Here is a 24,473-nt window from a genome sequence, read left to right as displayed (position 1 = left end):
CATGTTCACAACACTCTTACTTCAATACTGTTGAACACGATTTTCTATCTGCTATTTAAAGCATACCTCCTCCGAAGTGGGGTTTTCAATGAACTCACGTCGTGTAACCTTCATTTCAGGTCACGTACAAGGTCAATGTCATGGTTACAATTAAGGTTGACTTCAAGGTCTCCGTTGAGGTCAAAGTAAAGGTCATTGTTCAGGTCAAGGTTACTGATCAAGGTGATGGTCACTCAACGTGATCTTGACCTGAGGTGAGCTCAAAGTAAAGGTCATTGTTTAGGTCAAGGTTACTGGTCAACGACCCCCTTTGCAATAGCCGATTCTGGAACCTCCTCCCAGAACCTCAGGACAAGGTCAAGGTCATGGTCACTCAACGTGACCTTGGCCTTGACCGTGACCTGAGGTTCTGAGAGGAGGTTCTAGAATCGGCTTTTATCTACTACTCTGACGGTTTGTACATTTTACACAAATTCGAATTGAACATTGTCCAAATGTCACGTATAGGAGCAGCTTTATCCTCTCCTGGTTGTGCCACGCGTCTATCGACGTTGTCGAATCGAATGAACCGCATTATGGAACGGAATCTGTTGACACCCATTGATGCGCGGTAAAGAGGGTACGATGTACTTTTCCACATTTCGCTCGTATGGTCAACATTCGAATTATTAACCCCGGAAGAAATCAAAACCCCAATAAACGCATACATTTCTTGTATAGTTATTGGCTTCCACAATCGCTGTGAATCTGGATTATTCCCGTTATAATTATTATACACTTTGGTAGCTTTGTTGTTAGTATAGCAAACAATAAGATCTACCATTTCGACTGTAATAATTGTTTTGAAAGTATCTCGTACCGATAAACGTTCTGTAGATCTGTGTGGGCCACTTCTTTGCCGTAAAACATTGTGAGAAGGAGTTTGACGTACTTGAGGCGGCGTCTTACTCCAAACGGTTTTATCTTTCGCTATGTACGCATTATCATTTTCTGTACCTGCTTCGTCTGTTGCTGACGTACCTGCCGCTTGACTCTCGCTTTCGCTCTCGCTTTCGTCGGACTCAACATCGCCCTCCCCTTCTCCTTCGGGCGCCTCGTCAGCATTTTCCGTATCTGATAGCGGTTCTTCGGCTAGGGCTTCACCCGGCAGCCAATCCTCATCTTTACTATCGTCTTCGAACTCTGATTCTTCATCGTCTCCAAGTAAACGTTTCAAAAACGTATCTCTTTGAACATGATTCAATCTAGATTCAATAAAAATGAGTTTTTCAATTGAAAAATGTAATATAAGCAAGAAAAAGCAATGACAATTATATTAGGAAATAAAATTTACCTTGCAAATTCAGATCTCGATAGTTCTTCCTCCATGATGAATAATTCCTGCACTGATGAATAATTATTACAAGTCACAGAAATGTTGAAAATCAAGTGTTTATCACACAGCGATGAATTTGAAGAGAAAAGAGGCGACGCTCTACCAACGCGCTCCTGGGCGCTCAACACGTAGTCCTGGTTCGTTCCGTTGTATGTACACGTCTGTTCTCCTCAATAACTCGATTCTTAATGACGCACAACTTGGTAATTTTGAACATATGCCGGTCGCCGAGAGGCTAAACTGACCGCGCGCTACCCGTGTAGCGCTCGGAGACCCTACTTCTATTTGTTTTCATGGAACTGTAGTAGGCAATCAAGAATTAAGAAAAACTAGTGGTGGGTACCCCGGTACTCGGGTGTGTAACAACGAGGTAAAAGTTGGGTGTGCGCATAAGGGTTAAAAGATGTACAGCATTTTCCTTATTTTCATCTCGTCTGTGGTTTATTGCTTCATTTACCGCAGAACGAAAACGTAAAATATTTTTGGCAATTATTTTACGGAACTTTAACATAAATCTGGTTTCTTTAGTTATTGCTGTTAATTTATTGCAATAGTTTCGTAATAGATGATTGCAGCATTCTATTTTTTCCACAGTTAAATTTTTATACGGTCTTGAGTCCAATATTCGTTTATAGGTGCTGCTATCTCCATCAGAAATCACTGTCGTATACCGCAAGCCGTATACTTCTTCACTAACTTTAAAGCCTTGTACCAAACTTTCTGATTCCATTCCTGTGGAACTTCCTTTATAATTTTTAAAACAAACGTGGTCTTTGTCTGGTTGTTTTGACATTTTTGGTACAACTTAGATGACATGAACGGTATATTTAAAACGGAAAATACTTCCTCCATATTGAAGAAACCACTTCCAATACTCATTGTACCTTGGACAACATCTTCGTTTACAATATCTTTTGCTGTATGTAATTTAAATTCCCTTTTGCACATATTACAACTAATTAAAAAAGTAGACTTTACTCCAGCTTTTACTTCTTTGTAAAACACCAGATTTGCAAATGAGCAAGCAAATTGTAAACCATGCTGACTAATATTAATTAATTGTTCATTGTAGTACCCAATGTCAACTATTCGTCTCCCATATATTTGGAATGTAGTTTCCATTTGTGATGCATTTAGGCTTTTTGTTAAATCTAGAATTGTTTATTCTAAAGTTTTTGATAAAAATAAAGTAGTTGCCTTGCTTTTTGGCAGTGGACAGCATACTCCGCAGGAACATTAATATCGCGATTCTTCAATCTTCGTGCAATACAAGCATGCATGCTGTCCACTTCCATCTGCGTATGGCCTTTTTCCAAAAACTTTTGTATTATAACAATATTTTTCTCAATTGACAAATTTAATAGGGCGTTGGACAAAATAGAGTTTTTGTTCTGATAACCGCAGTTATCACTGTAGATAATTATTTCTTCTCCTCCTTCTGTTCTTCGGTCTGACATAGCTACAAATTATACTGGAAAATTCATTGGCTGTTATATCTCCTTCTCCTTCATGCCATACGTAACAAGCTCTATTATGGTTCTTCATATCATAAAGTGTAAAATTGTGGACGCAAAGTTTTCGTTTATAGTAGAGGGATGAAATGTTTGAATGTGGCGACAGCAAAACCTTCTGTCCGATCCGCATACAACTTTTCGTTTAAATTCAAATTAGTCTTGTATAACTTGTGTTTCCCAGCCCCACCACGTATGCCCGTTTATAAATTGTATTATACCGTTAAACTCGCCCTCTTTCAAATTGTCATCGTCGTGATTGATGGGTCGAGTGAACCGGTTACCGCGCGTGTAATAAAAGACAAGTAAGAACATTTAACTTTTCTATTATTTCGATTACATTTTTCTGGTCCTTCGAATAAAACACCAAATTAGAATCAGCACCAATTTCATTAAGAACATCTAATTTTTATTAGCGTGTTCATTTGGTCCTTCGAGCTGGATCTTTCTTCACGGTTGTCGATCGCCGGTTTATGCACGTTTTCAACGTGGTTCACTCTGCAAAACCATTTTTCTGTTTCTTTTGCTGTTTAAGCATTAATTTCAGTTTTCTTTTTGTTCCCCTTGGAATTTTTAATTTTTTCTTATTTTTTCGGTTCTCCCTTGAGAACTTATTCCCCGTGGAATATTTTTCTTTTCGAATTTTTTGGTATTCTTTTTAATTTTTTCTTATTTTTTCTGTTCTCCCTTGAGAACTTATTCCCCGTGGAATATTACTCTTTTCGAATTTTTTGGAAGCATTTATTTTTTATTTCTTTATTCTCCCTTGAGAATTTATTTCCCTGGAATATTTTTTTGTTTTTATCTTAAAGTTCTTACTTATAAGAGAGATACATTTACATTTAATTGTTTTTCTAAATTTAAATTTCTTTTTTTTCTTTTTTTTGGCGTTGTGTCCTTGGCTGCCTAATATTCTCCTTATCTTAATCCTTATATATACATATTTACATTTTATTTACATTCTATTTACATTTTATTTACACATTTACACCTCTCCTCAATTCTTCCAATTTTTCTTAAAAACGGAGAAGCTTGCGAAACTAAAGCTACGTCGAAACATCCTTCAAAATCGTCTTTATGAAGCACGAGATAGTGGTCGCAGTATATATATTTACACAGTATACACACAGTATATAATATTTCTGGAACAATCCAAAAATGCTGATGATACTTACAAAGAATTTAAGACGATACATAATCAGATCATCGGACTCATCGATGACACCGACTTCGATTCCCATGACGATATTCGCCGAGAGGTTGATTTGGCTTATTTTACAGTTAAGGCTATCTTTCAGCAACTTCAGCCAAGCTCCAATGCACCTTCTAAAATAGTTCCATCAACGTCTTTTCCCAAATTAATTAAAATTTCTATTCCAATTTTTGACGGAAATTATAAAGATTGGCCGACCTTCTGTGATTCATGAAAATGACTCCTTATCACCTATAGCAAAATATCAATATTTACTAACCTCTTTAAACGGGGAACCTTTCAATCTACTAAAGGGCCTTCCTGTCACCAACGAAAACTACTTGATTGCATATAACACCTTAAAAGAAAGGTATCACAATAAACGTCATTTAGCAACGGTGTATTTTAATGAGATTTTTAACCTAAAGGCTATTCGTGATGAATCATCAAAATCAATAAGAAATCTGAGAATCATTACATGGCTGAACGTTGCATTTAATTGTTCCCTTATTGCAGAGGGATGACATAGAGTTCAGTCTGAATCAATTAGTGCACGAACGAGGTGTAATCTGTCAAATTGATCCTTGACGTACAGGAAAGCAATCGGTAAAATTACTTGGTGGTTTAAGTCATTGTTCGGTTGATTAACATGACAAGCCGTAGTTCCGACGGGGACTGGTGATGGTTTACTTGATTCGAAATGCAGAGAGGTATGATGTTTTTGATGGCAAACTTTGGTCTGGTGAGATTTATTAAGACAGTTACGACATAGGTTGTTGTCTCTAGCAATGGATAGTCGTTCTGCTGGCGATTTAAAAATACAATGGAGTTAGGCAAAAATCATAACAAAAAACATTAGTTTTTTGGATTTACGCAATTTTCACATCGACGTGACGCACGATTTTTATGAACCCGAAAACACTATTATTGTTATATAGGAATGAAAAAATTCTTGATACACAATTAACTTTTATTATATAAGATTATATTAACTTTAAATTAAATATTAATTAAGGATGTTGAAGTAAATATTAACTAAACATGTTGAAGAGCATCATAAAAACCTTGATAATCTTTCTCTATTGTATTTTTTAAAGATTGAAGATGTTCGTATTTTTCTTTCTTAATTTTTAATTTGTCACCATATAGTTTCGGCAAATTTTCCATTGGTATTAAAGCCGTCTTATTTATTCTAACCGGTAAAATTTCAAATTCATTGGAGTAGCGTAGTTTATATTCAATAGATCCATCAGGTTTGTATTTTAGCGCTCTAAGGTTGTTAACAGTAGGATCACCTGCCACATAAAGTTTATTTAGATCGGCAAGATCCATTTGTAATCTACGATGACAATAAATTTAGAAGATATCGAATCACAAAGCACACAGCCCAATATATTATAGATCTAATCCGGCAGAGACTTCAGCCCGTTGCTGGCAATTTAGGACGTCCAATAAGTCCAGATATTCAGGTCCTTGCAACTATTAGATATTTTATCGAAGGGAGCATATGGATAAGATATAGGTATACATTTAAATTAAATTATAAAATAAAATAGATATTTTTATTTACATATACAGTTCTATTTTTATCAGTTATTTTCTTCAAAATTTTTTTAGGTATTCACCATGGTTTTCATCAGTCTACATTAAGTAGAATCGTAAAAAGAGTTGTAGAAGCTTTAGCAGAATTGCGTCCACAATTCATTAAATTTCCAACTACACCGGAGGAAATACATAAGACAAAAGAATCCTTTTTTGCTATTGCCAATTGTCCTGCCATAATTGGGGCAATAGATTGCACCCACATAAAAATCAAAAATCCTAGAGGGGAATATCTCTTGTTATACATGAACAGAAAGGGATATAACTCTCTAAATGTTCAAACAGTAAGCGATGCAAATTGTAGGATAATTGATATTGTAGCACGTTGGAGAGGGAGTGTTCATGATTCGCGAATATGAGATGAATCGCCGATTCAAGAACCTCCTCTCCTCATCGAACCTCCCCTGACCCCCAAAAAATTTGCCGATTCAAGAACCTCCTGCTAGAACGCAGGTTCGAGGAGGAGGTTCTAGAATCGGCGAATCTATACTACTGTTAACTAAAAACTAAATTTAATAATGGTGAAATAAATGGTATTTTATTAGAAGACAATGGGTATCCTTGTTCCATACATTTATTAACACCACTGTTAAATCCTCACACCGCAGCAGAACGCCGCTATAATGCAGCACATATAAAAACAAGGAATTGTGTTGAAAGATTATTTGGAATTGTAAAGAACAGATTTAGAGTTTTTTTTAATGGCCTACAATTAAATTTAAATACATCAAAAGCAGCAATAATTGCAATAGCTGTGTTGCACAATATCTGCTTAAGTGAACGACTAGAAGATGACGAGGAAGAAGAGGAAGATAGGAATGTTGAGCAAGTTAATAACATTCCTGACAATCCGGTGGGAAATATTTTTCGTAGGCAGTACATAAATACACATTTCAATTAATCGTATTTTATTTTATTATATAATAAAAAATTTTAATTAAATTTTTTAGTTTTTTCATTCTAATCAAATTGGTTTTTTAAGGACTTTATTCGTTCTTCCTGGTACATCCTTTCATATTTTATTTTTAATTAATGTAGTTCTTCTGCATGTTTCATCTGCTGTTCTATTTTTAATTTATTTAACTCTAAGATTATTTCTTCATATTGCGTCATTGGTCTCACACGCACTGTTCGCTGCTGGGATTTTAGTCCTGAGGAGCAGCTGGTTGGTGTTGCTGACACCTGGGTTTCTGTGTTTTCGAGATGTGGTTGTTCCTCTTCAAGCACAACTAATTGTTCCAGGTCGGGGTTTTTTTCGGCCGCCTCTAATATTTCCTTGTCGCCTCCGTTACTTGCCTCCATTGAATGCTAAAGAAAAAACGATATTATTATTGATACAAAGACAAATCAAATTAAACACAACCTTTTCCTTCTCGAGATTGTCATAATCGTATTTATTTCCTTCATCGACGAACTCGTACTGTTCTTTTATTCGGGCCAGATCTCTATTGAATCCTAATAAAATAAAAATATTTCAAACCCATATGTTTAAAATAAAGATTGTAATCAAACTAACCTTGCAGTTGCAATGCAGCCTGTATAGACCTCCAGGCATCTTCCTTCTGTCTATTTGGGGTGGTTAATTTTTTCTTATCTTCCACAATATTTATGTACGGAACTATGGCATTTACTAAGGCGTATTTTTCCACAATGTCCCAGTTTGTCGTACGACATCTCTTCTTTTTTAAATTCTAATATATTAATAAATAAAAATAGATATATTAGAGGTTATAGTGTAAAAGTAACGTCATAATAAATATCTTTATTTTCCAAATCAAATTAGGTAATTATAGAACTGAATTTATTAAGATGAAATATATGGGAGCATACAAGCGAATTGGTCGCTTGCGAATTTAGGTAGACTTTATAAAACAGTAGGTATTTTTAACTCAGTTCACCAACACGTTAAAAGTATGGAAGATTTTTCTAGTACCGATGATGAACAACTTGTCCTTTTAATTTCGAATTATCCGCAGATTTATGATCCGAAAAACGAAAAATATAAATTTCAGATGGAAAAAGAATCTGTTTGGAAAAGAATTGCGGAAGATTTAAATAAAAGTGGTATGTTTTTAAGAACTGTAATTAATTTTATTTGTTAGTTAATTAACGAATAATACAAGATAATAGGCTATTGTTAAACTTTGCTTTCTTGCCAGATTACGGCACCTTCGCTTGCAAAATAATCTGCAAATCTGCTACGTACTTGAAAACCTTCGGCGCAAGCAAATCCTCCTGTTCCTTTGAGAGGAATCATATTTTCAGTAGGAAGTGGAAAATGGTTTTCCTCTAAATTCATTTGTCTAGGATTGTTAAGTGTACATTCGTTACGCAACATATTATGTATACAACAGCAAGCAAGAATAATTAGATCAGCAGTGCTAGATTTTACATTAATAGGAGAAAAAAAAAATTCGAAATACATGGCAAAGTATACCAAAAGCGTTTTCTGTTACTTTTCTAGCTCGAGAGAGTCTGTAATTAAAAACTGCTTTCTTTTTGTCCTCTAAATCTTGCTTTTTTGGGTAAGGTTTCATGACATATTTGTCAAGTTTAAACGCATCATCTCCAACAATAACATGCGGTAAAATCACATTTTTTGAACGGGGAAGTAATGCAGGTGGAGGGAAATTGAATTTTTCACCGTAAATTTGTTGTCCAATTTCAGATTTTGACAAAATTCCTGCATCACCCTCTTTCCCATAGGATCCAATGTCCACATACAGAAATATTTAATTAGCATCAACAAGAGCTAACAGCACTATTGAAAAATAATTTTTATAGTTAAAAAATAGTGAGCCGCTCTTATCTGGACACATAATTCGTATGTGTTTTCCGTCGATGGCTGCGATAACGTTAGGAAAATTCCAACGATTCCAAAATTCTTCAGCCTTTCCTTTTAAATCAAGTTCTGAAGGATGTGGTAGTAGAATTGGCATTAGTTTTTTACACAAACTTTGTAGGACAATTGGTACAAACACAAAAGAACACCCAAATGCCAACAGGAAGTGCCTCAAAAAACCGGAAAAGAAATCCAATTTTGGATGAGTTAGGGTTTTTAGATGTTGTTGAACATAAAAGAAGGTAAGCATGACATAACCGGTTAAAAAAAATAAATACATTTATGTATCTTTACTATTGCAGCGTGCTGACAAATATGCAAGTTGATAATATACAATCGGTTGCTAGGGAAGCGAACACTGAAATTCACGCAGAAGAATCTGACGAAAGTATATAGGAGGAAATACCGCTTGAAGTGCCAACATGCAGCGCGTCGAAAAGAAAGCCAAATTTCGCAAATGAAATGTTGGCTGCAGTAAAGAAAAATCGGTTGGAAAGAGAAGTTATAATAAGTCAACTAAATTCGGCACAAACTGTGTCAACTGAAGACGAAACAGACATGTTTTTCCAAAGTCTTGCGATGACTGTAAAAAAAATTCCACCCCTATTAAAGGCACAGACCAAAAGAAAAATTTTTACTGTTATATTAGAAGCTGAATTGGAAGCATTGCTCCCACAAGCAGCACAACCTTCTCGGCTGTATTCATACGAAACCAGCTGTACTAGCTCACCCTCTCCTTCAAGCTGGGAACAAAGAAATTATCATGTGGGCGAATCCAATGACCAGCAAGATTGCTCTAATGCAGCACATTTTTTTAATTGACTTACTGAATAAAACAATAGCTTTAATAATGTTGCATTTTTACTTACAATATAGTAAATATAGTAAAAATAAAGGAAATTTGCTTACCTTAACGTTATTGCCAATTTTTCTCCTGGTGTTATTGGGTCCTTCACACGGTTGTAGGGTTTTATTACAAGATCATCTTGGATGAGTTCCAATATATAATTAAATTGATGGCGTGTGATTCGAAAAAACTCTTTAAATCTGGTTTCATTATCTTTTAAATACTGGTTTACCAATATTGATTGAAATCCTTCCAATTTTCTCCGCTGAAACATGGATGATATTTTTTTCCTTTTTTCTTCACTTTCCGAAACTAAAGAAAGAAGTAAATTTTCCTCTTCTTCTTGATAATTTAATAACATTAAAATCAAATTTCTTTGTCGTACTTTGTTCATCTTTATACGTTTTGTCTCGAGTCTAAGAAAATACACAATATACACTGTATACTTGCGAACTAAACGTCGACGACTGACGACCATGGAGGAAAACGTACCTAATAAAAAATTCGTCAGCGAATCAGTCGTCGCTACTCAGTCGCAGTCGTCGGCGACCGGCGACCATGGAGGAAAACGTACCTTTACAACATGAATCCATGTTGCAAGATATATACATATATATATAAATAAGAAATAAAAGAAAAGAACTTCTTTTTTGTTTTTTTTTTAATTAAATTTCCTCGGTACCGGTTTCGACTAAACAGTCATCCTCAGCCGAATCTACATATATGTTAAAAAATCCTTTACATAAAAAAAACTTATTTCTATAATTAATACACTTACGGTCAAATAAATGTAATTATGAAACATCGAGAACCCTATCATCATAATGAATTAAATCATATTTAAAAAATTTTAGTGAAAATACTGGAAGAAAAGTAGTGGCGTCAACTTTATTTGTGCTATGATTATTGGCACCAATTTATTGACGCCCGTGGTTTTTGCTATTTGCCCATGCAAATTAACTGGCGCCAACCAACTGGTAATACGTGCATGTGGAAACCTAGCTTTACATAAATTTTTTTTTATTATAAACTACAATGCAATCAAGAAAGCCGGTCCGCTAAAAACTACTTTGCCTAGCGCTTGATACCAATACTTACTGCCCTCGTCATAGCGGTCACACCCTCCTTCCACTTGTTTTAAACAGTGGTGGGGAAATGGGAGGAAACTTGTAGTTTAGTAAACATAACCTTAAAAACTCACACGCACAAAATTAAAAATGTTACTCTCGTTAAACAAGATTCGGAACAAATTCTCTCTGGAGTTACATTGGCAGATGTAAATTTAAATTATGATGAAAATAATTAAAAAAGATTAATTAATACAATGAAAACCCTTTAAACTATTCTTTTGTAATTAATTTATTTCATAAATCAAAAGAAGATCTTTTATTTTATTATAAAAATAAAGGTTTACAAGTTTAATTTATTATTAAAAAGAATTCAAAATGTTGACCATTATTTTCTAAACATAACGTGATTCTTCTCTTCATATTATCGAAGACGTGTACAAGTTGCTCTCCGGTTATTTGTTGAACATTATGTCTTATTGTATCTTCCAATTCTTCTATGGTATGTAACCGGTTTTTGTAGATAGAATTTTTTAAATAACCGAATAAAAAGAAATCTAGAGGGGTTAGATCGGGTGAGCGAGGTGGTCAACGTCGCTCTACCAATTACTCGATCATCATAAAATTCTTGAAGAAATCTTTCAGTTGTTCGTGCAGTATGTGCGGTTGCATTATCATGTTGAAAAAACCCTTGTTGCAATTCATCAGGATGTAATTGTTCAATGAATTCTTGTAACAAAGCTCGGTACCTTTTTGCATTGACTGTGTCATGGAAAAACACAGGGCTAATAATTCTACGTCTTGACATAGCAATCCATACTCCTGTTTTAACAGGATGTAACTGTGCTTCATTAAAAACATGTGGATTTTCAGAACTCCAATGTCAAACTCAAATTTAAAATTGCTTGATGTTGTCCTGGCCGTAGAGGAACATTCTTTAAAACTCTTTGCACTGTCCTTTTGGATGGTATGGTGAAGATATCTCCTAACACCTTAAACCCCTTTCCATTTTGTAGCATTAAATGTAATGCCAACATTTTGTCGTCAAGTGTATAACGCCTCCCCTGCAACCTTCTTCCTTCGTTGTCATATTGGCTCAATAAAAAAGATTGTTTTAGTCTGTCTAAACTTGAAATTGACTCTGAAAAAGTTGTCTCTTTGGTAACAATTTTCTTTTATGTCTTTGGGATGTTATACACTGGTGCTGGGATTTCCTCTTATACATCACTGCTTTCCTGTATAAATATTGGGCTTTTGGTGATAAGTCGACTTGTTTGTGGACACCAAGTTCCTCCAACAAACTCTCCCTTTGTTTAGCTGTCAAATAATATTGGAATGAAATTATAAATATATGCAGTAACACCCAGCTTAACCCATTAACGCCTAAGGAAAATTGCACCCATCTTTAAATGGGGATTTGTTAGAAAAATAAAGAAAATGGATAAATCAGCTTCTTTTACCTTTAGTATAGATCACCCCAATAATGACCCCGATTAACGCTGTTTCGATTAGCGTGTAAGCGTATTAGAACCTATCTACAGCATTAAGCGGGATTTCCCGTATATGAAATCAAACTTAAAAAAAATTATACTATATTCTTTTGTAATAAAAGGGAAATTAAACGTTTTTTAAATGATATTTCATTTATTAAATAACCCTTATTAAGAGTTATAAGTCATTATAAGTAATTTAACCATATAGAAAATAAAAAATGGGGAGCTTTTCAAAATACACGATTTATAAAACACATAATTTCTTACCTGGAGTCTCTAATGAAATTGCACTGGTGTAAGTTGAAGCAACTTGAAGTCCCATACCTGCATGTGGAGTAGAAGGCGTGTTATTCGAAGCACTTGAAGTACTGACCTCTAAGTAGTAAAATCCTGTATGTGAAAAAAAATACGCCTCAGTCCTAACAACATTTTGATAATTTTATACACATACCTGGCAAATTTAATGATGGTATGTACTAATCCTTTCAACAATTTGTTATTACGTCCAACATCCTCTTGTCGAAAATGCTTATCACAAACTCGAAAAATATTATAAACCCTCAACTGTTCACACTGAAGCAGGCCTTCTCGCACACAACATAAAACCCATCTTTGATATATTTCTGGATACATGTGTGGGTTTGGAAATCGGTAGAAACTTCCATACCTTTCTATACATCCACTAATGGCGCAACTTTTTGATATTTTCTGCTACAAGAGAATAAGATACATATATATTTATTTTACAAATATCTAATCCAGTAGTTTCTAAAGTCTTTAAAAAGACTGGTCGTAATATACAGAAAATAACTTGCAAAAATCAAAAACTAAAATATCAAACACCAACCAACTTGACAAACAACTTAGAAAGCAATAGAAAAACAAATTGACAAAATGACTACTTAAGTTCTAAAATATTTGTACTTTCTAGCTTCCAAGATAAATTAATTGTATTAAACAATAATGATGTAAGCTGTTACTTTCTAGAATTAATAAATTAAAATGATTTTCTTTTACCTGTTTTGTATGAAAATAAGGGCCTATTAAATCTAGTTCATCATTGAATCCAAAAACGTTAACAGAAATTGTTGGATTTAGTTTCTCGAACTTAGGAATATCTGTTAATGTAATCGGAAATTCAATTCATATTAAAATTCAAATAAGAATTCATTTCGCATGAATACATTTTATACAAACCCACCAGTATACAATATATGAATCATAGATTATCATTATTACGTATATCGAGAATGACGCCTTTTTTCCGTGTTGATAATTTCGGTGGTAGTGGAATATAGGTTTCTGCTAGTAAAGGAGAATATTTATTAATGCATACTAATAAATAGTTAATTGAAACGAATGACCATGCGGAATTGCGTTCAGCGAACTCCCCCATTTAAATAATTACAAAAAGAAATAAATAAAAAACAAATAGATGAATGTTTAGAAATGTAAAATGTACTTACCTGATTACATATATCCTCATTGAAAGCCTTCAATATAGTAGTAATGGACATGGAAGATACTACAGCGTTGGATGTATTAAAGTATTTAACATCTTCTTCTCCCCTTATAGGAATGATGAAATTAGCGGAAAGTTGTTAGTTCAACTTTATCCCGGACATATCATGTTTTAATACATTTTGCACTCGATTTTATAAGAAATATGCAATCATCTAAAAATGTTTAGTAACTAGTACGATATTTGCCACAGCTCGAACAGTAAAAATATGAAAACAAATCTCCGGTGACATAACCTAACTTTAAGTGAGTGTCAATTAGTTGTGGCTTGTGGCTTGGTGACTTGGTTATAATACGCGTTATACGAAATGGATATATTGCCAGGTAATTATAGCAATTTATTAATTATAAACTAAACGTTTACTACGGAAATAGGCACACTAATGAAATAAAATCTAGTTAAAATTAATAAATAAGATGTCATCTGAATATTTGAATTAATCATTAAAGAAGTATGTTAGGCAATTTTGCTGTGTAATAATATTGATATTTGTTTGTCCTTTTAGACAATTCTTCCGTAATTCTACAAGACTTGCAACAACAAGAATGTAAAATCTGGACAGTTAATACCACAAAATTAATAATCGATTTGTATAAAAGATACAGACATAAAGTGGGTGGGATAGAAATTAGAAATTTAAAAAAGATGTGGGAGTTGATTGCTGAAGAATTAAATAAAAATTATAAGCTGAATGTGTCAGCTAATAATTGCGATAACAGATGGCGAGTATTGGAACGGAACTAAAAAAAGTTTATTGACAATGCACATAAAACCGGTAGGGGAAGGAAATGTTTCGAATTTGAAACGGAAATGAATGAAGTGTTTGGAAAGAAGAAAAACATTCATCCCTGCTATCCAGTAACTCAAAATCATATCCATCACAAACCAGTGACCAAATCATTGAACAACCATTTGAAAATGTAGAAGAAGAACCACGAGTTTTCAAATGCCGAGTTTCGCGATTCACCGATAGGTGGGTTGTGCGGCTGCCTTTTCAATTTTTGCTCATGACGAAAACATTTCTAAGAAAAAAATGATAACAAACCGAAATCATGATTACTATAAGCGAAAATTTTTGTATGTAGTATTACACGTCCGGCCCGTTCTTCGCAAAAGTGATAACAATATCCGATTGATAACATTATCCGTGATTCTAATAAGCGGCTACCACTGTATTTGATATGTTGATAGTAGAATTGCGTTGCCTGTCGGCCACGTTATAGACCACACCATATAAACTGAATTTGAATCTTTATTGAATTATTTTTATACGTTACAAGTATTTTCGTACAAAACCACGACCACACCTCAATACATCTTTTTTCCATATCACGGTTCAACGGTTACATTAAGTGCTCACTCTCAACGGTTATGACAGTGTTACCAACATAAAACTTTTTCAAAATAACCAACTTAAGAAACTAAAACCCTAACAATATTAAAATCCATTTCAATGTACAAATCACTTCGTCCGATTTCTTCTAATGCTTTGTTTATGCCGTCTTTCATTTGAATGAATCTTTCCATCATTGGTATAAGTGAATTCCATCTAGTTTTACAATCTAGTAACAGGGATAGTGTTTTGCCTTCTTTTTCAAAAACATATCGTTGCAGTATGTCGTTCCTAACTGGCGATTTTCTGAAAAATTTTACTATCTGGTACACATATTGTAAAATGTTCTCCACATCTTTATCTTCCAAACTGTGCTCATTGTTTTCATTGTTATCATCTCGAAACGCATCGAAACGATAACCTGTTTCTTCATCCTCACTTTCTTCGTCCGAAAATTTTTTATAAATCACATTTTTTATAAAAGGTATCCATTACAGCTAAATGAATTGCATGGTTTATCTAACGTAATTTCATTGCAATCGAAAGAATATAATTCAAAATTATTTAATTTAGAAGTGCACGGTCTAAAGTTTCTAATTTTAACATCATTTAGTCATTTAATTTTGTCATTTAGGTTTCGCAATAACACCGGCTGTAAAAACTCTTTCCGCAATTTTGCAAGGTAAGACAACACAATCATCAGGATCATCGACCCAACAATATTTTATTATTTCGCAACGCGATGGAATTGTGGTATAATTTTCATATATTGAAATATATTAATTTCAAACTCCCTAATTTAATTCCGATATTTCTTCACAATTTTAGCGGGTATGATTCTCACTTATTCGTAAAGGAATTAGCTGATATCGCTTCGGAGGGTATCGAAAAAAAAAATACATTAGCTTTAGTAAAAACGTTTTAGTTGTGATCGCGTTAAAAAACAGTATAAAGATGATGGGGAAAATGATTTTGAAGACGTCTACAAGAAAATGCGCTTTATAGATTCATTTAGGTTCATGGCATCCTCTCTCGATTCGCTTGCCAGCAATCTTGTGGAGGATGACTTTACCCACGTTAAAAAATTTTTCATACGTCACGAACAGTTTAAATTGTTGACAAGAAAGGGTGTTTTTCCTTATCAATATATTGATTCTATTGATAGATTGGATGAAACATCATTACCCTCTAAAGATGCTTTTATGAATAAGCTGAGCTTCGATGGTATAAGTGAAGAAGAATACAATCATGCGCAAACAGTTTGGCGTACATTTGGGTGTCAAAATTTACGTGAGTATCGTGATCTATATCTAAAGACCGATGTACTTTTACTTGCAGACATCTTTGAAAAGTTTCGAGAGGTGATGCGCCGCGCTGATTGTTGCACTGTGTAACTTAACACTTCCGCCGGCGAGGTGCATTGTATCGCGTAACTCATAATTTATAGTTCAGTTTAACTTTAGAAACCGAACGTATCAAACGTAAACCGCGCAATGTCTCGTAGTCGTCTCTGTGAGTTTAAACCAAAGAAAAATTTATTCGAAGTTGAGTCGGATTTACCCCTTACCCTATTGTTCATGGAAAACGTCTTAGGAGCTGCGCATGGTCGTCACCTTCCGAGGAGTTAGAAGCGGGCTTGCTTCTCAACGTTTTTTTTTTTACCTACCTGGCTCGCTAAGGATGTTACCGATCAAGAAATTTTTTGGAGTTACAAGATCAATGTATCGTGTATAATAAAGGTACTAAGGATGTTGGTAAACCGAAGCCCGCTCGTATAATTGAATTTGTAAAAAAATACCATAACATTAAGGTTTTTATTATTTTTTTACTATTTATTATGTGATGTTTATTATAAAAATGTTTATTAATACTTTTATTGGGTTGATTGGGGGGGAAAATTAAATTGTGTTATTATTATTTTAAGTTCCTAAAATAGTTCCTAAGTTCCTGCGCACGCGCATTCAAGAGTTGTTAGGTACGCCTTTATGCGTTCAACAGGTAAATTTAAATTTTTGAATTTACGCGCGCCCCATCTTTCAGAGAAGCCAATTCTAGACAGGAAGTTGCTCCTCCGTGACGTCATCCCCCCAATGTAAAAGGATAGGGAGGGGTATCAACCAAAGGCTTGGGAGAAAAAATAGGTTGGTAACTAGATCTGGTGACTTTTTAAAAAAAGTAACAGTCTACCTGATTGGTAGTGGTTTAGTTCCACTATCAACCACTAGGTGGCGCGTTATTTTAAAAAAAATCATCAGGTCTAGTTACTTTTCCAATACCAACCTATTTTTTTTTTCTCCTCAGCCTTAGGTTGGTACCCTTCCCTATACTTTTACATTGGGCTGATGACGTCACGGAGGAACAACTTCCTATCTAGAATCGACGTTTCTATACTACTGCCGCTAATGATTTTATTTATATTAAATCCTCGTAACTGCAATTTTTTGAATAATCTTGTTGTAACAAAATTTGATTGTGACGCCGAATCTAGAATTGCTTGCATGAAAAAGGTACCACTGTTTGATTAGGAATTTAAATTATTGCTGTTGCAATTAATACCTGAGATGATTTGGTTTCAAACGCTGAACAAACCACACCTTCAGATTGACAACTTGTTTCATAGTATAATAAATTGTAATAAAGTGTTATGTTTTGAATTACATTTTTTACAATTCCCACTCCTGCAATCGTTCGAAATGTGTCCTATTTTTAAAAAACACAACTTGTGCTTTCGTGCTGCTTCGGATCTTTCTCGAGGTGTTAACTGAAGAAATTCCTTGCAATTGTATATGTGATGTTGACCCTTACATAAGATGCAATGAATGTTTACTGTGTTGAATGTATGCTCTTTGGATTTTACTTGATTTGGCTTTGGTTTTCATGTTGCGTTTTTTGCTGACAAGGTTGCTAATAGATATGCTCTACTTCTTAAAAAGTTCATGAGATCGTCCAAAGTTTGTAAAATATTCGTTTTTTTAATTTCTTCCCATTCACGTCTGGTTATCTGATCAAGATTGTTGACAACGATATAGATTATGAGTGTGTTCCAATGCGCAACTGGTTGCTTAAGATTTGATGACGACCTTAAATGTTTAGTGACATTATCTATTAACTGACGTAATTCAATATGAGATTCATTATTTATTGTTGATTGATTGAATAGAGCCCCTATATGGTTGTTAATTAGCAGAGATTTATTATCAAATCTCTGGCAGATCAAATCCCATGCCAATATGTAATTATCAGCAGAAAATTCAAGTGCTTGAATTACCTGTAATGCGCTACGTACAATTGAAGCTCGTAAATAATGGAACTTCTGAATTTGACCAATTGTGTTATTTTGATGTATCAAAGACTCAAATGTATCCTTAAATTCTAGTCATTTTTACGTTGTTCATATCTGCCATCAAACGTAGGTAATCGAATTTCTGGAAGCTTTATGTTATTGTTCCGAGAAGGTCCGAGTAATGGTGTAGCTTGTGGCGATTGTACTGACTAAATGTCGTTTGTGTGAATACTAGGAATTCACACAAACTGCTGCTTCAGTCTTCCTACGCCTTACTAATAATTGTTTCGCTTGTGATAATGCTTTATAAAAACTGTTTTCAAAGTTATCCCTCTCTTTTAATGTTCATCGTAATTTTTATGTATGTCTTCGATTTGGTATTGAATAGTTTCAAACTCAGTTAGCAATGACTCAATTTTCTCTGTTCTTACTTCAAGTTCACATAGACATGTTTCGATTTCCTCACTGAGGGAAATTTTCTAACGTTTGACTAGTTGAATTAAGAAAATTTTAAACAAAAGTCAGCTTAGATTTTAAGTGCTACGTTTTCTTACAAGAACCGTGATTTATGCCATTGATCTTTCGACGCCTGGGCGTGTAGGACTCCGATGACGTCACTCCACCTGAACGGCTTTTCGATTAATGTCAAATTTACACTAAGACTTGTTGATTGAATTTTCTTCACGAATGTTATCGTAAATATTCGGCTCGAAGAACCATAGATTTATGTATTTGAATTTGTCTTTACTTGTATATTTTTAATGATTTTAGCGCGAAGGAGATTTGGAGATTCGTCTGATTGGCTGTACTGGCGTCACGTGATCGTCATCAGCCAATCAGACGAATCTCCGTTTCTCCAAATCTCCTTCGCACTAAAAGCACCTTTATTGTGTTAACTCTCAACTACATGCTCTCTGTCTCTGTCAACCGTACAACATGCTGCCAACCTAAATAAAAAAAAGGTTACCAACCTCAAATAAATACAATAATTTATAAAAAATTAACTTTTTTATTACTTTAAAATAAACTTAAATAAAAAATTGTTAAATTATTGCCTTTGTAAAGCCGGATCCAGACCAAACGAGCCGCTACGCGTGCTGCGCCTAAAAACACCACGCGAAACTGCGCAGGGCCATACACAGCAACGTAGAATGGCGCAACCATTTTAAGCAAACATATGAACGTTCAGTTCTGTTCTATTTGGCGCGCGCAAGTCAATATAGAATATAATAGAAAAGTTATAATTGCTGCTACCATTATTGTTATTAAGCGTAAATTGAATAAAAAAAGGCAAAACAGAAAACGGCGTTTTTGGGTAACTCCGATGCTTGCAAGTAAATCCGCTTATAGCACAATACAACTTTTAAGTGAAATGCTGATAGGCAATACTGGTCAATTTGAAAATTTTTGCCGAATGTCTTTGGAAGATTTTGAAATCTTGTTAAATTTAATCGACCCGGCAATAAGAAAAAATGATACAAATTATAGAGAGGCTATTTCTTCAAAAGAAAGATTAGCTGTAGGCTTACGGTTTTTGGGCCTCGGGAGATTCATTTACCAGCTTAATGTATCTCTTCAAAATATCGAAACAAAGGATATTAACAATAGTGATTGAAGTTTGTCAAGCTCTCAACGAAGCATTAAAAGACCAAGTACAGGTAAGAAAAATTTATTTTTCGGCAATAAAACGTTCAGCATAATTTAATAATAATGTAATGTGCTACAATGTGGTGAAGATACTTCATGAAAGTTGAGTGTGGGAGGTTGCCCTTGGGAAGGTACATACATGGTTTTGAGTTGTGGTTGAACGAGATGAATGATCGTGCGGATTGAATGTGGGACATTGTTCTTGAAAAGGTACAGGCTCAGATTGGGGCGGTAGAGGGCTATTTACGGGAGTACAAGTGAAAGACGAAGTAGTGTTTGATGAGTACTCATTGTCATGGTTATTATTATGAATAGCATTATCATAAATGTTGTCACTGCCAAATCCCGGCTGAGAATTATATACTTCCATTTCAGCATCAAAAATCAAGTTATTAATTTTATTCATAAGGATGGCCTTACGTGGTTCGCTGAATTTTCGTAGCTTGTTACCAACATGCTCTCCATATACCGAACATTCATCACGGGTTCCTGGTCCACTTACAGCACTATCTAGAATTTCGTATGCGCGAGCCAGTCTAGGATCTTCTCTTTCCACTTCTTTCGTCTTTTAATTTTGGGAGAAACAAAAACCCTTGATTCCTGTGTATCTATTTGTTCTTCATTAATAGCTTGACTATAGTCTTCTACAGTTTGCTGTTCATCGTCTTTTTCTTCGGAAGTCTGACAATAAAAAATAATAATTATATTAAATCCTGAATATTGAGGAAATGATTATTTACAGATGCCCACTACAATAGAAGGATGGCTTCAAAGTGCTCAAGAGTTTGAAAAACAATGGAATTATCCTCATTGCACTGCATGCAAATGTAATGAAACCTTATTCTGGAGTATACGATAAAGGGTCAAAAGAAAGAATATTCAACTACCGCTTATCAAGAGCACGGCGTGTAGTAGAAAATGTATTTGGTATTCTTACTTCTGTGTTTAGGGTGCTAAGAAAACTCTTGCTCCTTGAACCCCATAAAGCCAGAGACGTAGTGTTAACAACAGTTTACTTACATAATTTTCTAAGAAAAAGTAAAAATTCTAGAAATATGTATGCTCCTACGGGAACTTTTGATTCTGAGCTAGACGACGGCATAGTAGTGAAAGGATCATGGCGAAGAGGTAATATAAACCAAACATCAATGTGCAATTTAAAAAGAATACCAAGAAAAAGTCCGACGAATGCTCAAGCAATACGGGAAGAATTTGCTGACTATTTCCAAACAAATGAACATTTACCTTGGCAGGATGATCGTGCCTAAACATCAATGGCTTGATTTTTTGTATACTTTGTAGGTAGTTGTTAACTAATTACTAGTGGTAGTATACATACAAAATAAAAAACAATAATATAAATACTTTTTATACTTACGTATTGTGTGTTAACGTTGTCTTTAGGATTGTCCTTTTCTGCAAAAAATCGAAAAACCTAAGTACAAACCAATTGCTAACATAAATGTCCTGTCGTCCTAGAAGTTTACAATTTTAATTTTAATTAGCTAAAAAATGTGTGATTATTTACCTTTTCTCGTGCCCATCTTTTTTTTCATTTTACTTTCTCTTCTATATGACGATAATAAAGATGTAATTTTGATTTAACATCAACTACATCGCAACCCATAACTGAAGAAATTTGAATCCAAGCATCGTGCTTTTTATTTTTTATGTGTTCTTGAGCGCGTTCTTGCTCAACCTTGCGCGGCTTGTTGTCCAAACCAAAGGCGTCGTGCCGAGCTACGCTGTTTTAAACAGCGCGGCGCGGTTGGTCTGGATCCGGCTTAAGAAGTCGAGTTTGACACGGTGTTCTTCCTCCATCATTGCTATCTTGGCATTATGCTCACGCTCTTCCATCGCTATGCGCCTCCTATGTGCATTCTCCATGTGTGTAATCTTCAGTTTGTGCTCCTCTAAAGGTGTGTCCAAACATTGCGCGGCAAGTGCGCAGCGGCAACACGCGGCGTTCGTCGGGCACAATTCTGCCACGCGCCAGTTTGGACATACCAAAGAACGTGTGCGCGGCAGTGCTACATGGCATATGCGAGACACGCCGTGCACTTTAGTTTATGTCAAAATAAAATGAATTCATTCATTCATATTTCGTGCCGTATGTCTTCACGTTTAATTTTATTGTAGTATTCTTTTTTTTGTGGATCCCACAACATCTTCAACCATCTATATACCTCAATTAAACGAATCGATGTTGCGTTATTCATCTTTTTGTATATGGCAACACGTCCATGCACGATTACCCACGAATGTTTACTGCAAATGTTCGTTAGCAACAGCTGGAACACGATATGCCGCGCGTGTCGTCGTCCAGATATCGCGCGCGCGCTGCTGCCGCGCTCGAATGCCGCGCAATGTCTGGACACACCTTAAGAAGCACTCTTGCTGAAGTTTAGCAAGAGCTTCTTTCTCTTGACACCATTTGTTTAATTTATTCTCAAGCGGCTTGCGAGGGCGACTTCCTACATTAAAAGAATAATAGAATAATATCCTGATTTGGCAATAATGGAGTAGATGGGCTTTCTTCAACATTTTTGGTGTATATTGCACCAAAAATCTCCTACAGATTCTATATTATCTGTAAAAAAAATATCAGTTAATGAATTATTTATAGCGATAAAATATAGTAACAAACCTGTCGATTTTTCCAGGTCATTATTCATATCGCTAATACTTTCATCTTCTATTGTTTTACTGCTGCAATGTGGAACAGGATCTTCAAATAATAATAATTCCTGAGGAGAATTTTGTGCCACTACAAACAGTTTATACATGTTCCAACGACAGACAAACATTTAAAATTTGAAATTTCAAAGCTAGAAGAGCATATTATTAAATACAAATGTGAATACAAATATCTATACTTGCATCATCATCAAATTTTGACTCGCGCCGTGTTATTTAAGCTCCAATCATAGTCTTGATTTCTTCTTCAATGGGCGTAATATTAACAATTGTATGTGGTCCTCCCCCTCTGCGATATCTTGCGGCTTTTTCTTTAGACAATTTTTCTTTCGTGCGTCTTTTGATGTTTTTAAATTTATTTTTTAGAATTTTAATATTTCTATAGACGCTACCACTTCTTGCGATACATTCACTAGTTAACTTATCCCACATAGTCGCTTTACTTTTATTTGTGATTGTGTCTGTGTGCTTGTTCTCTAAAACCTTTTGATACTTGCTTACTAGACCAACCAATATTGCGTCATCAGTGGCTGTAAAATTTGGTGTTCGAGATTTGCATACCGTTTCAATTGTAATCACTTCCATCGGACGGATCGTTTCGACGGATCGATACATTTTGATGATGTAATATATACTTTATCTATAACCAGAGACAAGGAAGGATAGATATGGCCAACTTTACCTTATTCAATTGTACCCTGCGTACAGCGCCATCCGATGTCATCGCAGAGTACTAACCATAGATTAAAACCAATTTCGACTAGGACAATGGTGTAAAACTGGGCTAACTTTAACCGCCAAATTTGAAAATAACACCATTAATATTGCTTTGAAAAAAGGATATAAATATGTTTTAAATGAAAGACGTAATTACATCCTAATAATTTATTGTTAGGTTAAACAGATTTAGGTTTTACCAAAACAACATAATTATAATAATAACTAATGTTAATATAAGTACGAAGCTTTGAACGAAGGCTTTCGAAACGCCGGGGTGAATTGAACTAAAATTAGAACTAACACTAGAAACTTTCGGGGTTGCCGTGCGTCTTTTAAGAAAAGGTTCCACGTTTCGGATGCCATGTTGCAACCTTCTCCAGAAACTGGTTCGAGGTCACTAGGAACCAGTTTCTGAAGGTTGCTGAAGGTTGCAACATCGCATCCGAAACGTCAAACCTTTTCTTAAAAGACACACTGCAAAACCCGTAAGTTGTTAGTGTTAGTTCTAGTTTTAGTTTTAATTTCAATTCAACTAATATTAACACTTTCGCGGACAGAACTATATATGCAGTCAATTGGTCCGTTTACGGGTGTATTATCGAAATCACAGTGTCCGCGAAAGTGTTAATTAAGGCATTCTTTTCTTAATTTTTTTTTTTTAAATATGATTGATATGCAAGCACAAGTTAAATGGTCTAAATTTACGTATCGCGAATCGTAGCCACTTAAAATGTTGTTAATTATTGTAACATAATAAAATAGTAAAATATTGACAAATATTGAAATAAAATCTTTGATATGGTGTTGATGTGCGTCACAAAATATATCTGAGTACTCATTTTTCCCACGTAACAAATACTCAGATATGTTTTGCCTTTTGGGTGAAATGTGCAAAAATGTGTGTGAATTTTGTGTTTGGTTGTATCAATTTACGGTGTGAATATTGTTTGTCTTATATAAAAGTTTTGTGGAATGTCGTGTGGAGCTTCTATTTTCTCTTTACAGGTCTGGCAATTAATTCGTCTAAAAAGTTTTTTTGCAACAGCTCCAGCAACGTAAGCAGTTGCAAAGTCATATTGCATTTCAGTGTCTTTCAACGCACCTGAAGTCTGATGAAACACGGATAATTCTGTTTGCTCTAATGCAATCGGAGATGGTGTACCGAGCAGAAATGTTTTTAAATCACAAAGCGCACCAACTGTTTGATCTCTCTCACAGTTGGCGGCTGTGGAATGCAGAGAAGCGTAATTATTGATTATCAAAGATTTAGCAGAAGAAATGAATGATGAACATGTGGGATTAATGTTTCTTACTCCATGGCTTCTTATACTTAAAAAGAAGT

At 34.7% G+C, this 24,473-nt stretch overlaps 2 protein-coding genes and 1 pseudogene across 2 annotated transcripts; all 3 read right to left on the bottom strand.

Annotated features, from left to right (window-relative positions):
* Positions 1–442: 442 nt before the first annotated feature.
* On the bottom strand, positions 443–1,539 carry LOC139430150 (uncharacterized). The gene is made up of 2 exons (XM_071196803.1): positions 1,334–1,539; positions 443–1,244 (listed from the first exon to the last, which is right to left on the bottom strand). Exons 1-2 carry the CDS (start codon positions 1,366–1,368, stop codon positions 443–445), a joined length of 837 nt encoding a protein of 278 aa, XP_071052904.1. The 5' UTR covers positions 1,369–1,539.
* A 6,177-nt stretch (positions 1,540–7,716) lies between these two features.
* LOC139430149 (uncharacterized) lies at positions 7,717–8,772 on the bottom strand (annotated as a pseudogene).
* Positions 8,773–22,627: 13,855 nt separating this feature from the next.
* Positions 22,628–23,026, bottom strand: LOC139430148 (myb/SANT-like DNA-binding domain-containing protein 3). The gene has a single exon (XM_071196802.1). The coding sequence runs from the start codon at positions 23,024–23,026 to the stop codon at positions 22,628–22,630; it is 399 nt and encodes a 132-aa protein (XP_071052903.1).
* Between the last annotated feature and the right edge of the window lie 1,447 nt (positions 23,027–24,473).

Source organism: Onthophagus taurus, chromosome 6 (genome assembly GCF_036711975.1).
Source record: "Onthophagus taurus isolate NC chromosome 6, IU_Otau_3.0, whole genome shotgun sequence".
Taxonomy (NCBI): domain Eukaryota; kingdom Metazoa; phylum Arthropoda; class Insecta; order Coleoptera; family Scarabaeidae; genus Onthophagus; species Onthophagus taurus.
The sequence above is the reverse complement of the archived record's forward strand: the minus strand, read 5'-3'. Positions and strand labels throughout refer to the sequence as shown.

What these genes read in the sequence shown, in the direction of transcription:
- LOC139430148 (XM_071196802.1), bottom strand. Translation starts at nt 23,026, where the DNA reads ATGTATCGATCCGTCGAAACGATCCGTCCGATGGAAGTGATTACAATT.
- LOC139430150 (XM_071196803.1), bottom strand. Translation starts at nt 1,368, where the DNA reads ATGGAGGAAGAACTATCGAGATCTGAATTTGCAAG. An exon ending in TCGAGATCTGAATTTGCAAG is followed by an intron (nt 1,245 to 1,333) that starts GTAAATTTTATT and finishes TATTGAATCTAG; the next exon opens with ATTGAATCATGTTCAAAGAG.